The sequence below is a fragment of the Ceratotherium simum genome, chromosome 15 (genome assembly GCF_057802395.1).
Source record: "Ceratotherium simum simum isolate JZ-2026a chromosome 15, ASM5780239v1, whole genome shotgun sequence".
Classification (NCBI taxonomy): domain Eukaryota; kingdom Metazoa; phylum Chordata; class Mammalia; order Perissodactyla; family Rhinocerotidae; genus Ceratotherium; species Ceratotherium simum.
In genome coordinates this window covers 23538918-23554137 of record NC_141914.1, presented here as the reverse complement: position 1 = coordinate 23554137, position 15220 = coordinate 23538918, and the positions used below count along the sequence as shown (strand labels likewise).

At 38.8% G+C, this 15220-nt stretch overlaps 1 protein-coding gene across 2 annotated transcripts in view; it reads right to left on the bottom strand.

Moving 5' to 3' along the window:
• The window catches only part of LOC101398544 (protein mono-ADP-ribosyltransferase PARP15-like), a 48437-nt gene that overhangs the window by 17731 nt on the left and 15486 nt on the right, over positions 1 to 15220 (bottom strand). For both annotated transcript variants that reach the window (XM_087439699.1, XM_087439701.1), the window contains exons 2-6: positions 13794 to 13910; positions 10244 to 10480; positions 9023 to 9244; positions 7807 to 7882; positions 6422 to 6571 (exon numbers count right to left, since the gene is read on the bottom strand). In XM_087439699.1, the coding sequence (XP_087295825.1) occupies positions 6422 to 6571; positions 7807 to 7882; positions 9023 to 9244; positions 10244 to 10480; positions 13794 to 13910 (802 nt within the window). The remainder of the gene's footprint in view (positions 1 to 6421; positions 6572 to 7806; positions 7883 to 9022; positions 9245 to 10243; positions 10481 to 13793; positions 13911 to 15220) is intronic.

The window sequence follows — 15220 nt, the reverse complement described above, 5'->3', positions numbered from 1 at the left end:
GGGAAAAACCTACAGCCAAGAATACTCTGCCTGGAAAGGTTATCACTCAGAATGGAAGGAGAGATAAAGAGTTTCCCAGAGAAGCAAAAACTAAAGGACTTTGTCACTATTAAACCAGCCTTACAAGAAATGCTAAAGGGACTTACTTAAGTGAAAAAGAAAAGAACACAGAAAGGAATAAGAAAATTATCCAAAATAAAACAATTAAATCACTGGTAAAGGCAAATATACAGTAAAGGTAGCAGATCAACCACCTATGAAGCTAATATGAAGGTGAAAAGACAAAATGACTAAAATTACCTATTTCCATAATACGATGGTAATGGATACACACACACAAAAAGAGAGTAAATACAATATCAAAAACATAAAATGTGGGAGGAGGGGAGCAAAACAGTAGAGCTTTTAGCAAGAGGTCAAACTAAGGAGACCATCAACTTAATATAGATTGCTATATACATAGGTTATTATATATGAACCTCATGGTAATCACAAAACAGAAACCTATAATAAATACACAAAAAATTAAGAGAAAGGAGCCCAAACATAATGCTAAAGAAAGCCATCAAACTACAAGGGAAGAGAGCAAGAGAAGAAGAAAGGAACAGATAAGAACTACTAGAAAAGAACTCCTACTACTCTTTTACCCAGAAAAAAATAACAAAATGGCAAAAAATACACACTTATCAATAGCCGCTTTAAATGTCAATGGACTAAATGCTCCAATCGAAAGGCATAGCATGGCTGATTGGATAAAAAAAAGATCCAGCTATATGCTGCATACAAGAGACATACTTCAGACCTAAGGACACTCACAAACTAAAAGTGAAGGGATAGAAAAAGATACTCCATGCAAAGGGAAATGAAAAGAAAGCTGGGGTAGCAATACTTACATCAGATAAAATAGACTTTAAAACAAAAACTAACAAGAGACAAAGAAGGGAACAACATAATGATCAAGGGAACAATCCAACAAGAGATGTAACGCTTGAAATATCTATGCACCCAACATAGGAGCACCTAAATATATAAAGCAATTATTAACAGACATAAAAAAGAGAGAAATAGACAGTAACACAATAATAGTAGGGGACTTGAACACTACACTTACATCAATGGATAGATCATTCAAAGAGAAGACCAATAAGGAAACATTTGCCTTAAATAACACACTAGACCAGATGGACTTAATAGATATATACAGAACATTCATCCAAAAACTGTGGAATAAACATTCTTTTCAAATGCATATGGAACATTCTCCAGGTTAGATCACATATTAGGCCACAAAATAAGTCTCCATAAACTTAAGAAGATTGAAATAATACCAAGCATCTTTTCTGACCACAATGGTATGAAACTAGAAATCAGCTACCAGAAGAAAACTGGAAAAGCCACAAGTATGTGGAGATTAAACAAAATGCTACTGAACAACAATTGAGTCAATGAATTAATCAAAGGAGAAGTCAAAAAATATCTGGAGACAAATGAAAATACGACATGCCAAAATTTATGGGATACAGTAAAAGCAGTTCTAAGAGGGAAGTTTATAGCAATACCTACCTCAGTAAACAAGAAAAATCTCAAATAAACAATCTAACAGTGCATCTAAAGGAACCAGAAAAAGAACAAACAAAGCCCCAAATCAGTAGAAGGGAATAATAAAAATCAAAGCAGAAATTCATGAAATAGAGACTAAAAAAAAATAGAAAAAAATCAATGAAACTAAGGTCTACTTCTCTGAAAAGATAACCAAAATTGACAAACTTTTAGCCAGACTCACCAAGAAAAAAGAGAGAAGGCTCAAATAAAATCAGAAATGAAAGAGGAGAATTTATAATGGACACCTCAAAATACAAAAGATTATAAAAGAATACTACAAAAAGCTATATGTCAACAAATTGGATAACTTAGAAGAAACGGATCAATTCTTAGAATCATATAACCTTCCAAAACTGAATAAAGATGAAACAGAGAATTTGAATAGACCCATTACTGGTAAGGAGATCAAAACAGTAATGAAAAACCTCCCAACAAATAAAAGTCTAGGACCAGACGGCTTCCCTGGTGAATTCTACCAAACATTAAAACAAGACTTAATACCTATTCTTCTCAAACTCTTCCAAAAAATTGAAGAGGGAAAGCTTCCTAACTCATTCTATGAGGCCAGCTTTACCCTGATAGCAAAACCAGACAGGGACAACACAAAAAAAGAAAATTACAGGCCAATATCACTGATGAACATTGATGCAAAAATCCTCAACAAAATACTAGCAAATTGAATACAACAATAAATTTAAAAGATCATACACCATGATCAAGTGGGATTTATTCCAGGGATGCAGGGATGGTTCAACGTCCGTAAATCAATCAATGCGATACACCACATAAAAAAAATGAATAAAAATCACATGATCATCTCAATAGATGCAGAGAAAGCATTTGACAAGATACAACATCCATTTATGATAAAAACTCTGAATAAAATGGGTATAGAAGGAAAGTACCTCAACATAATAAAGGCCATATATGACAAACCCATAGCTAACACCATACTGAATGGAGAAAAACTGAAAGCTATCCCCCTAAGAACAGGTGAACTACTTTCACCACTCTTATTTAACATAGCATTGGAAGTCCTAGCCAGAGCAATCAGGCAAGAAAAAGAAATAAAAGGGATCTAAATTCGAAAGGAAGAAGTGAAACTGTCACTATTGGCAGATGACATGATTTTACATATAGAAAATTAAACAAAATGGTGGATTCTTTAGAATCCACCAAAAAACAATTAGAAATAATAACTGAATACAGTAAAGTTGCAGGATATAAAATCAACATACAAAAATCAGTTGCGTTTCTATACACTAAAAAAATAGTAGCAGAAAGAGAAATTAATAATACAATACCATTTACAACTGCAACAAAAAGAATAAAATACCTAGGAATAAGTTTAACCAAAGAGGTGAAAGACCTGTACACTGAAAACTATAAAACATTGTTGACAGAAATTGAAGAAGACACAAAGAAATAGAACGATAGTCTGTGCTCTTGGATTGGAAGAATTAACAGAGTTAAAATGTCCATACCTCCTAAAGCAATCTACAGATTCAATGCAATCCCTATCAAAGTTCCAATAACATTTTTCACAGAAATAGAACAAAGAATTCTAAAATTTATATGGAACAACAAAAGATCCCAAATAGCCAAAGGAATCCTGAGAAAAAATAACAAAGCTGGAGGCATCACACTCCCTGATTTTAAAATATACTAGAAAGCTGTAGTAATCAAAACAGCATGGTACTGGCACAAAAACAGATATACAGATCAATGGGACAGAATCGAGAGACCAGAAATAAACCCACACATATATGGACAGCTAATTTTCAACAAGGGAGCCAAGAACATACAACGGAGAAAGGAAAGCCTCTTCAATAAATAGTGTTGGGAAAACTGGACAGCCACGTGCAAAAGAATGAAAGCAGACTATTATCTTACATCATACACAAAAGTTAACTCAAAATGGATTAAAGAATTGAATGTAAGACCTGAAACCATAAAACTTCCAGAAAAAAATATAGGCAGTACGCTCTTCAATATCAGTCTTAGCAGCATATTTTCAAATACCATGTCTGACTGGCAAAAGAAACAATAGAAAGTTTGACTACATCAAACTAAAAAGCTTCTGCACAGCAAAGGAAACTATAAACAAAATGAAAAGACAACCTAACAATTGGGAGAAGATATTTGCAAACCATATATCTGATAAGGGGTTAATATCCAAAATATATAAAGAACTCATACCTCTCAACAACAAAAAAACAAACAACCCAAGTAAAAATTGGGCAAAAGATCTGAACCGACATTTCTCCAAAGAACATACACAGATGGCCAACAGGCACATGAAAAGATGTTCAACATCACTAATTATTAGGGAAATGCAAATCAAAACCACAATGAGATATCGCCTCATGCCTGTCAGAATGGCTACAATTAACAAGACAAGAAATAACAAGTGTCGGAGACGATGTGGAGAAAAGGGAACTCACATACACTGCTGGTGGGCGTGCAAACTGGTGCAGCCACTATGGAAAACAGTATGGAGATTCCTCAAAAAATTAAGATAGAACTACCATACGATCCAGCTATTTCATTGCTGGGTATTTATCCAAAGAACATGAATGCGTAAAGATATATGCACCCCTATGTTCATTGCAGCGTTATTCACAATAGCCAAGACTTGGAAACAACCTAAGTGCCTATCAAGGGATGAATGGATAAAGAAATGTGGTAAAAATACACAACGGAATACTACTCAGCCATTAAAAAAGTTGAAATCTTCCCATTATGACAACATGGATGGACCTTGAGGGTATTATGCTAAGCAAAATAAGTCAGAGGGAGAAAGTCAAATAAAGTATGATCTCACCCATAAATAGAAGATAAAAACAACAACAACAACGAATAAACGCATAGATACAGAGATTAGATTGGTGGTTATCAGAGGGAAGAGGGAGGAGAGGGAAAGGGGTGACTGGGCACATGTATATGGTGATGGATTATAATTAGTCTTTGGGTGGTGAACATGATCTAATCTACACAGAAATCGAAATATAATGATGTACATCTGAAATTTATATAATGTTATAAACCAATGTTACCTCAATACATAAAATATAATAAAAATATAAAAGAGATAATGGATGAAAAATGCCTAGAAAGAATCTGGCACACAGTACTGAATAAATATTCGTTAGTTAATTTATCATTATGAAGAGCTATCTCTCTATATACCTGTATCTCCTTGATGATATGTGTGTGCGCCACATTAGGAATTGTTTTTTAAAAAATTCCTTTTTCAGTTCGTTTGTTTTGGTCTCTGACTTTGCCATGGTGGATGTTTTCCTCAAACATCGGGCGATCTTTGCCAGTCCATTCATGTTTAAGCGTGAGTGTGGAAGCTCCACGTGCAGGAGGCTGACTGACCGGTGGGCTTCAGTGAAAGCCGAGCAGGCAGTAAGTACTGGACTTCAGGGCAGTCAGTGTCTCCCCAGAAGGACCCTCCTATCTCCTACCTGAAGGGCATAAGCCTGTGTGCTGCTCTGGGAGCCCCGGCGGGACAGGGGCTCACTGCTCAGTACAGAGACTTCACTTAAATACCGTTTCAGTCTAGCTCCCCACCCTCACCTGTGCCTGGTGCTCTAAGTCCAGAATCTCTAGAGAATAAACCTCCCATGTCTGGCCAGGGAGGAGCAAGGGAAGTGACTGGTGCATAGGATGGGGGATAGAATCAACAGGTCCCAGGGCTCCTGAGAGGATTTCATCCAATTCTGTTCTCATCTCTTTACTTGCCCCCTGCCTTCCCAGGTTCCTGCTGCCTCCATTCCTGTGTCTCTAGGGACAGCCATTCTCTCTGGCAGGTTCTCAGTCTTCTCCACTCCAGGTCAGTTACCTCCACCAGCTAGCTGCTTCTCATCTTCTAGAAATATGTTGCTATCTCTTTTTCATTGCTGTTTTCCTTCCAACTCTCATTTTCCTTGTGGGTTTGTGACCTTTTAGTTCATTTCCTGTTGCTTTAATGGAGGTTCAAAAAGGGGCAGGAATAAATGCATATGTTTAACTTGCCATGCTTTAAATAATTGAAGGTTCTTTACGTCTACATTTTGAATGACTGATAAATTGAATGCTATTCTACAGATTCACTTCCACATAGTAAGTTCCACAATAATGTGCAATTTAGAAAATATTTTAACTTCTATTTCTATTTATGTTTTATCTTACCCTTTTAATTTAAAAATTAATGTTTTATAATATATATAACATATTAGCATATGAGTATATATATAAGTTATAAATGAATAGACGTATGTGGGGAGAGCATGCGCAAAAATGTTACATCAGTGGGGGTGGTCAAACATTCTAGGGAATATAGAGAAAGAGGAGTTGAATTTTGATTTGCGGCACTGTAGTGTAGAGAAGAGTTGAGTTGCAGGAGGTGCGATGTGAGTACCAACTGAGTTACATAAAAAGGGAGATAAACTTGGAGGAACTTAAAGCTTATTATATTATAAGTGTGGCATTTTGATAGTTCAGAGCTGAAAAGGGGCAGAGAGCTGACATTGACTAAGTACAATGCGTCAGTTACATCCCACCTTTACATCAGTTATACCCCATCTAATGCTGCTCTGAAAAATAGGCATTTGACAGGCAGAGAAACTGAGGCTCAGAAAGGGTAAATGATTTGTCCAAGGTCACACAATGGTAAGCGGCATAGCTGGGATTCAAACCCAGGTCTTTCTGATTCCAGGGCCCCCATATTTTCTACAACACTCTCTGTCTACTCAGGGCAACATTAGCCACGATTCCCTCCCAGACATTAGTCATGATAATAGTTAAAATCAAGTATATTGTTTAAATAAAGCACCTGATTTCAGATTAAATGTCCTATCTGTCGAGTTTACAATAACATCTGTTTTTTCTTTGGTGATATCTCCAGGAGCAACCTGGAAAGTAATCGCACCAATTTGCATTTCATATGTTTCAAACTCAGGGTTAGAGACAGTCCCGAAGATACCTGAAAAGAAAGAAAGCGGATGAAGGGATAGCTGGCTTCTGGAGGAGGACAAACACTATGGGGCCCTATTCTCTTCCTGGTCCTCTCTCCCCCCACATAAATCCAAACACTACCTTGTCTCCTCGCCTGTTATCCTCGCCTGTTAAACTGCTGGGTTTTCTTTTTTAAGAAATTAGAAAAGAATGCTTTGTGGCAGTTGGAATATCTATATTTTCTGAGTTAAACAGGGTGAGGCAGAAACATCTGCCTGCACCATCCGCTTGTCTGCAAAAGTTGCTGCGGCGTCACGAGAAAGGAGTGAGGAAGAAGGAGAGGGCAGAGTGCACTCTCATTCCACGCTGGCAACGTCTCTGACAGATTCTTTTTTTTTTCTAGATTTGATTGACAAATAAAAATTGTATACATTCAAGGTGTACAATGTGATGTTTTGATATATGTATTCATTGTGAAATGATTACCACAATCAAGCTAATTAACACACACATCACCTCATATAGCTACCTCTGTGTGTGTGTGTGTGTGTGTGGTGAGAATGCTTGAGATCTAGTCTTTTCTCAGCAAATCTCAAATATACAATGCATTATATTAACTATAGTCCCCATGAAGTACATTAGGTCTCCAGAACTTATTCTTCTTATAACTGAGGCTTTCCACTTCCGGGAGATTCTTTTATTACCATTTCACCAAACAGAAAATGGTCTCAGAGTAGCTAGGTCATCTGTCCAATGTTAAATGGCTCACTAACTCCAAATGTGAGCTCTTCCTGCCACTTCACATCCTGCTGGGGTACCGATACAAAGGCCGCTCAGAGGAAATTACCTAGAGCATGTTGGCATATTACTCTCCACTCTCCACTCTGAGGCTTAGATATGCCATTTGTACTCATCCCTTAAACTCTTTAGATTTCCCTTTCCAAATTTACATAGTGGAAACAGAATCACCTGCCCATGGGCCATGGTTTAGGTTAAATAACATAATATATAGGAAAGCAATCAGTAAAGTTTAGTGTGCCATGCACATTTTAGTTATCTTTTATTATCATGTTTTAGAACTCTGCCTCATCACTAACAATTTGGTTGACATCAATATGACTTATTCTTTGTGTGCCCAGACAATGGAACATGCTCTAACACCTCCTCCATCACTGATTTGTCTCCTTCTGTTAGACTTCAACCAACACTGAAGAGTTGCTAAGCACAGGGAAATATTTCCTCAGCAGAATAACTTTACCAGACCTTGGGTATCTCCAGCCATGAGAATCCTCTCCTTGGGATTTCTGCTCGACCGTCTAGTGAATTCATCTAAAAACAACTGGAAATAGAAAGAAATGCAGTTACAGGCCACAACAACATTCTATAAAAATGTTAATCCAATTCTTTGGAGCATTGATCTTCAGACATCAGTTAGGAACAACAATTCTCAATAGATTTCCTCTTACCTCAGAGACTTTAATTAGAGGATTACTGTTCAACCTAGGAATTTTCTCAATAAATACCAGTGGGAAGACCACACTTCTATCCCAAATGCCTGAGAATAACTAGATAACTAGAACTTAGAGAAAAAAATTATCTTTGATATATTTTTTAAGTGCTAATGTTAGTAAGTTGTAGCAATTGCCCTTCAAGTCAGGTAATAAAAGGTAAGAATAACCATTTCTGAAACCAGTTTTGGGGCTTGCTGTGTGCTGGCCACATCAAATACATGCTCTCAATTCTCACAACTCTGAGCGGAGTTACTGCCATGCTCATTTTACACACGAAACTGAGATTCAGAGAGTTGACCTCGCTCAACCTTTAAATGGCAAAACCAAGGAGCAAACCTCTCTTCTTTGTACTTTTATGTTGTTTGCACTTTTGCTGTGAGTATGCACAATTTATATAAAACCAATAGAACTTTTTCAAGGGTGAAAACCAGATGTTGGTACTCAGAGTGGGCCAACCAGCGGAGGAGCACTCCTCAAGGAATGCCACCTTCCAGGGGCAGTGTCGGCGGTGAGCACTTGGTGAACGTGCCGACTGCTTCTCCATCACTGAATATGGTGCTGGTATTTCTAGCTTTCAACCCACATAGATCTGTATAGACTGGCTCTATCTATCCAAATAACTAAATCCTTGAGGCTTCTCTTTTCTAGCCTTTTCGCTATAGGTAAAGCCATGACTTGGCTTCATTTAGTCAGTGTTAAAATGTCTGGACCACTTTTACGCCAATAACTTTCTGCTTCTTTCTAAGGATTTATCTATTATGGATTATCTTGTCCCTCGATAAACTGTCTAGGAAGGATTGTATGAGTTATCAGTGTTACCTCCTAGTTAAGCCATATGACAGCCCCCTATCAGCAACCCACACCTATGGGCAAGGAAGCAGAAGACACTGTTATTGATAGATCTACAAAGACATCTCATTGCACGTAAGTCGCCTTGCAGAATGACCAGAAGCGATATGTAACCATACCTGACAGCTTTCATCATCATCTGGATGTACCAGAAACTGAACTTCTTGTAAGGTTTTCAGCCACTCACTGCTGCTAAATTTGAACACTTCTGAAAGGATTAGTTCAGCAAAAACAGCTTTGGGAAACTTCAAGTTTCCTGTTCCCATCATGGGAAATGTGATTGATGAGAGAGATAGCTGTTCTATATTCATCAAACATTTCTTGATTATATTTGCCATAATCTGAAATGTAGAAAGTACATTTATATAAGTTAGGGCTCAAGCTGGTGGAAAAGAGAAAGAACGGTGGCTCCAGCAATTCTGACTAGGCCCTCTCTGCTACTCTTGGCTTTGTCAGGGCCTGGGGAGTCAGAAAGGGAGTCAGAGGGGAGAGGACTTTCCAGAGAGATTCAAACTCATTCAGGAGGGGAGAGTCCAACAGTATGGGAATGGTTACATAAACAATGGTATCTCATTGCAATTGAAAGTGAAATTTACAAACATTTTTTAACAACATGGGGAAATTTTATGTTAAGTTAAAAAAGCAGGATTAAAAAATGTTTGGAAGAGAATCTCAACTAAGAAATAAATATGCATGAAATTAACTTGAAGGAAATACAGTAAAATGTTAACCAAATTTATCTCTAGGTGGTGAGTTATGATTTTTATTTTTATTTTTGTAGTTTTTCTGTATTTTCTGCAATGTACATGTATTACTTTTATATTCTGAAAAAAACAAAGTTGGGATGTTAAACTGGGAGTAGACATGAGAATTAAGTCATCAAAAGAGGGCACTGACCCGTGACCTTCATTCTTCACCACAACTCTGGCCACATCTCTTTGTTATACTGAAGGATTATTACACTAGTCTTCAGACTCCATTCCTGGAGAACCCCAATGATTGTTAGCACTTTTGAGGGTCAGTTGCTCTGAAATAACTGGTAGTTGTGGTGGACTCTCCATGGAATATAATAAAGATTTCAATAAATAGAAAGGGTTCAATCAATACTAGGGTGTCTCAACCTGGGCCAGATAATGCTTTGCTGTGGGGGCTGGAGTGTGCTTTACAGGATGTTTAGCAGCAGCCCTAGCTTCCACCCACTAGTTACCAGGAGCAGTTGTCACAAGCCAATGTTCCCTGGGGGATAAATCAATTTGGTTGAGAACCACTGATCTATACCATGCCAGAAGAAGATTACCAAAGCTATCAAACGAAGTGGAGAACTAAGGACTTTCCTCTACCTGCCGAGAAGACCCTGCTCCATTATCCCAGCCTGGAACCACGACATGGAACACAGCTTTGCAGTCCAGGTCACAGCCACTTGTCATGAATATGCTTCCCACTTCCTCCTCTGCTCCCTGCCTGGTGGCATTTAACTCCTTCTGGAGCATTGGACCAGCTTTCTGCAAAAGAGCCTGAGACAGTGGTCCTCCTCCAAGCTGAAGATTCATGGGAACAGTGTTGACAATGACATCAGCCTTAAGAAAAACAGCAACAATTTGTTACATTGAATCAGTAAATAATGATTGAGCACCTATGACTTGCTAAGTACTGTGGGGTAATTCACAAGATATGTTTTGCATATGATGTGGACCTGTCAGCTCTACCCTCAAGGAGCTTCCAATCTGTTGTTAGTACTTACATACCATAATGAGGTGACCCCCAAAACCTAGAAATGAAGGAAATATTTTACCCACTACTGTCAAGTCAACATGTAAGAAGTTAGAGCAGAGCTATGAAAACGAGTGAAACAGAGACCAGAGACAGAGAGAGAGAGACAGAGAAAGAAGGAAATTGAGTGTGAAAGGCAGAGGCAGAAAGAGAAAGTGAGACAGACTGAGACAAAGACATGAAAGATTGAGAGAGACTGAGGAAGACAGAGAACTGTTTTTAGGCTGGAAATGAGAGTAATTGTTTTGACTTCATTAATTACTTAAAGAAAGAATGGGTCAATCTGAAGCTGGGGTCTGGTCAGCCCTGAAGGCCTACACAGAGGAAGACCACTGAGGTGGAGGTAGGCAGTGTTTATTTAAGCCTGTCTAGAAGCATTGAGTTCTCCAGTATCTATGCTTAGCCCATCCCTTTGGCAAGACGGGGTCATAGCCAATGCCAATAGATATTAGATATTCAATTCATCCAATTCCATTTATTCCAATTTTGTGTCCAAATTTGGAGGCGAGAATGCTCTGATCATGCAGATTTTGAGTATTCTGGTTCCTTGGGAGGGGAGTCTATGTCTCTGGGCCATATCATAGTTACATTTCTCACTCTAAGTTAATAATTGGCAATCCTGGGTACACTTCAATCTTGTATGAGGTTAGGTAGCACACTGATCTCTAGATTTGAGAAGCTCCCTACAGCGATAAGAATGAGTGAGTCTTCCAAAAAAAAAAACACAAACCCAAAACAAAAAAAAACTAGATCCAGCCCACATTCTCCTCACTCCCACTTGCAGCCTCACTCTCTACTTACCAATTCCTACACACTTTGGGGAAGCAATGTATTAACATGTAAAAAAGTTAGATAGTCTTAATGTTTAAATCAGTTCAAGATATTCAAAAGAAACTCTGTTAAATATGCAAATATTAATTGCTAAAGAATTTCAAAAAAAGATAGGAATCATTTAGACTGGACTGGTTAGTAAACGCTCTACAAAGGGGATAAGGATTTAAGACAAGCCTTGAAGAATGGATGTTATTGGGACAGATAGAAAGAAGGCAGTGAGGCATTCTACGTGGATGGAACATCTAAGAAAACACATCAAATTGAGAAAGGTCAGAGAGTAGTCCAACTGAGCTAAAGGGAGAGTTTCAATAGTGAAAGACAGGGCTGGAAAGAGATTTGAGGCCAGATGATGGAAGACTCTAAAAATCACACTTTTTTGGACTTTATCCTATAGGCAATAGGGAACCACTAAAGATTTTTGTGCAAGAAAGTACCTGATAAAACAATGTTTTTGGAATATGCATCCAACAGCAATGTAGAAGACACACTGGAGGGTGACAGAGACTAAAGGCGAGTAGGCTAGGGCAGTACTAAGACGTGACTATGGGAATGAAAAGGAAAGGGTATGGACGTGAGTCATTGTGAAAGGAGGCTTGGAATCCAAGTGGATAGGAAAAGGAATTCTCAGAAGAAAGAGTTAAAGAGGATTCCAAAGTTTATACAACACCATCCAATGGTGAGAACAGGCACCATGACAAGAATTGACAGGAGTTTAATAATCAACTTAAGAGACTATATAGTAGAAAGACCTAAGTTTCTTCATCTATAAGATGAGGGTAAGTAATATTTATCCTAACTGGAGTGTAGTACTAATTGCATAAAGTAAAATTTCAAGTGGTCCATTATAAGTGGATGACGATAATAGCTTTCATTTTTTGAGCCTTTACTATGTACCAGGAAGGTCCTAAGCGCTCTATATGAATTATTTTATTTAAACCTCACAACAATCCTAATACTGTCAACATCCATATTTATAGATAAGGACACTGAGGCATAAGGAGGATGTGGACCAACATCAATGGCTGGTCGGTGGTAGAGTGGTATTTGAACCCTGCCAGAACTGGCTTTAGAGTTGGTCTGCATAACCACTACATTATGTCCACTCCTAGAGTGAAAGAGAAACTCACTGTCCTTTTATGTCATCCACTTCTTTCCTGGTCTGATTATACTCACTAAGTAATCTCATCATATTCCTGGTAGCCATGGCAATTATCTTTCTCATTGCAAATTAAATAATTACCATTTTATAACCAAGTATCTTGAGTCAGATCATATCTTGGTAAAACGATAAGATTCACCTTCTCAACCTGCAGATCTGAGGACAAGGTCCTGAACCTACGTCTAAAAGTCTAAGGACTCTATTTACTCTAGAGAACAAGAAGACAGCGGCTGTCTTGCCTCTCCTCTGCCATCTCAGTAGCTGCAGCAAAAGCAAAGAATGTTTCCAGTGGCTCATAATCCATAAGAGTCTCCAAATTTCTCAGAAGCGTTCTCTGTCCATTTGTCTTAAATGTGTGCCATCTGAAGGTAAATATCAAGTGTCAAAAAGGCAGGGGCTCTAGAATTCCAAAGAAGAATCCAAATCAGTAATTCTCAGCCCTGACTACATATTAGAATCACCTGGAACGCCTTCAAAAACTACTGACACCTAGACCACAGACCTGACCAATTAAAATCAGGATCTCTAGGGGTGGGGCCTGGGCTTCCACATTTTCAAAAGCTCCCAGATGATTCTGATGTGCAGCCAGGATTCAGTATCATGGATGTGAATATCGATGGAAATTAGGGCCTCCATCTCCTGCTAATTGGTGATTCCAAGGAAAAGGAAGCAATAGGAGGGGAGGGGCAGGCAAGAGCCAAGCTGAGCATTTAGTACCTGTGGTGGTAACCTTTCTCCCTCCTCATTCTGCCTGTGTCTCATAATGTGCTCAGGCAGAAGCAACAGGGTGGGTTTGTGAAGGGTGACATTATAACGTGATGTACATATGTCCTCCCCATTAATGCTAACTGGAACAGGAGAGAAAACCAGAACTGGGTGGAAAGCAGGTCGAGATAGGCTACAGAGAAATAAAAGAGGTGGATTTGCACACCCTGGTTTGTGGTTAAACCTGGATCTCTTCACCTGAGTGCACGGGAAAGAATATAGGGGATGGTAAATATAGCCCTGCACGAACCTCATGTGGGTTTAACTTCTCAAATTTAGATGATCTTAATCTTTGACCTTAAATCACAGTACCAGTTAGACCCCCTTGTTCCTTTGTGCATTTATTAAATAACACCACTTACCCTGAGATATATTACATCGCCACTTATCAACACAAGGTTCAGACCTTCTTTGGTTTGGGTTGAGGCTATAACATTTCCGTTTGGAAGATGATCCTCCCCGCTGCCTTGGTCTCTTGACTGTCGAGAAAACAGTAAAAAGCATTACCAGGCAATGCTATCTGATAACTTTCCTCATAGGTGTCCAAAGAGAAAATAACCATTAGGTTTCACAGACTTCTCTAACTCAACTCATAACTCAACCCCAAGATTCAAAAGCAAACAATTTATTATCACGTTTGAGTATCAATTGTATTTAATACCCCAAATGCCAGTGAGCTCTTGACCTATTCCCCCAAGAATCCTAGCCTAGCAGACTCTGTCCATATCCCCAGCTCTTACTATTTAAGGATGCCTAGTCATATTTCCAACTGTATTTTTTGCCTGACTTTCTGGACTTTCTGCAGTGCCAAAGCCTGCTTTGCTCGCCCCTGTAGCAGAGACAACGTGCAGGTAAATTAAGCCACCCACCTACCCCCTCGAGCTCTCATCCAATGATTGACAGGAGTTGGTGTAAAACTACCCCAGTGACCTTGCCTCCCAGATGGGACTCGCTCTGAGTTTCCCCAGTGGTATTTGCGAAGGCACCCTATCAGCGTCCTTTACTTCCCTATTAAATCACTTGTACTTGAATCCTGTCTCAGGTCCTCTTCTGGGGGAACCCAAACTAAGACACACCCCTCAGCCCTCCACAATAGTGCATTTGTGGTTTGACTATTCATCAGTCACAGAATTTTAGAATTTAAAGGGTCATCACAGATCATCCAGTTCAGAAACTTCATTCTCCTGAGGAGGAAACCAGTGTGCAAAGGGATGAAGCCACTTGCTCAGAGCCAAGCTGCTAGCTAATAAACGACACAGTACTTGAATCCACTTCAGAGTCGAGGAAGAGGAGCCGATCTACCTGATGGTTTTCTCACATTTATGAATGGTAAAAACATGGCACGTGTCACCTTTCTATTCCTGCCCTCCACACCTGAGACAGACGTTATAATTGGTATCAGCACTCTTTCTCAATCAACCCAGATACAGCCTCAGAATCTTTCTCAGCACAGAGCTCCAGACAACTATCATTTGATCAGAGGAAACCCATGAAATGAAAGGTATTTTCCATGCCTGATCTAACTCAAAAAGGATATGAATTTTCTCTGCTTAAAACAGGCTTAGAGAATTCTTCACACTCTACTTTCTGTAACAAACAGAAAACTCCAGAGGGACTGGGAATGGGCTTCTTGAGCAATCGTTTTCACATGCTCAGGAAATTCATTCTTCACTTTCTACTCTCCTACATGCAGTATGGTATGTTTGGTGAAAGCATTGTCAATGACTTCCCACCTTAAGAATTCTTTGGGTATAGACTCTTTCAGAGCACTGATCTGAAAACTAGAAAA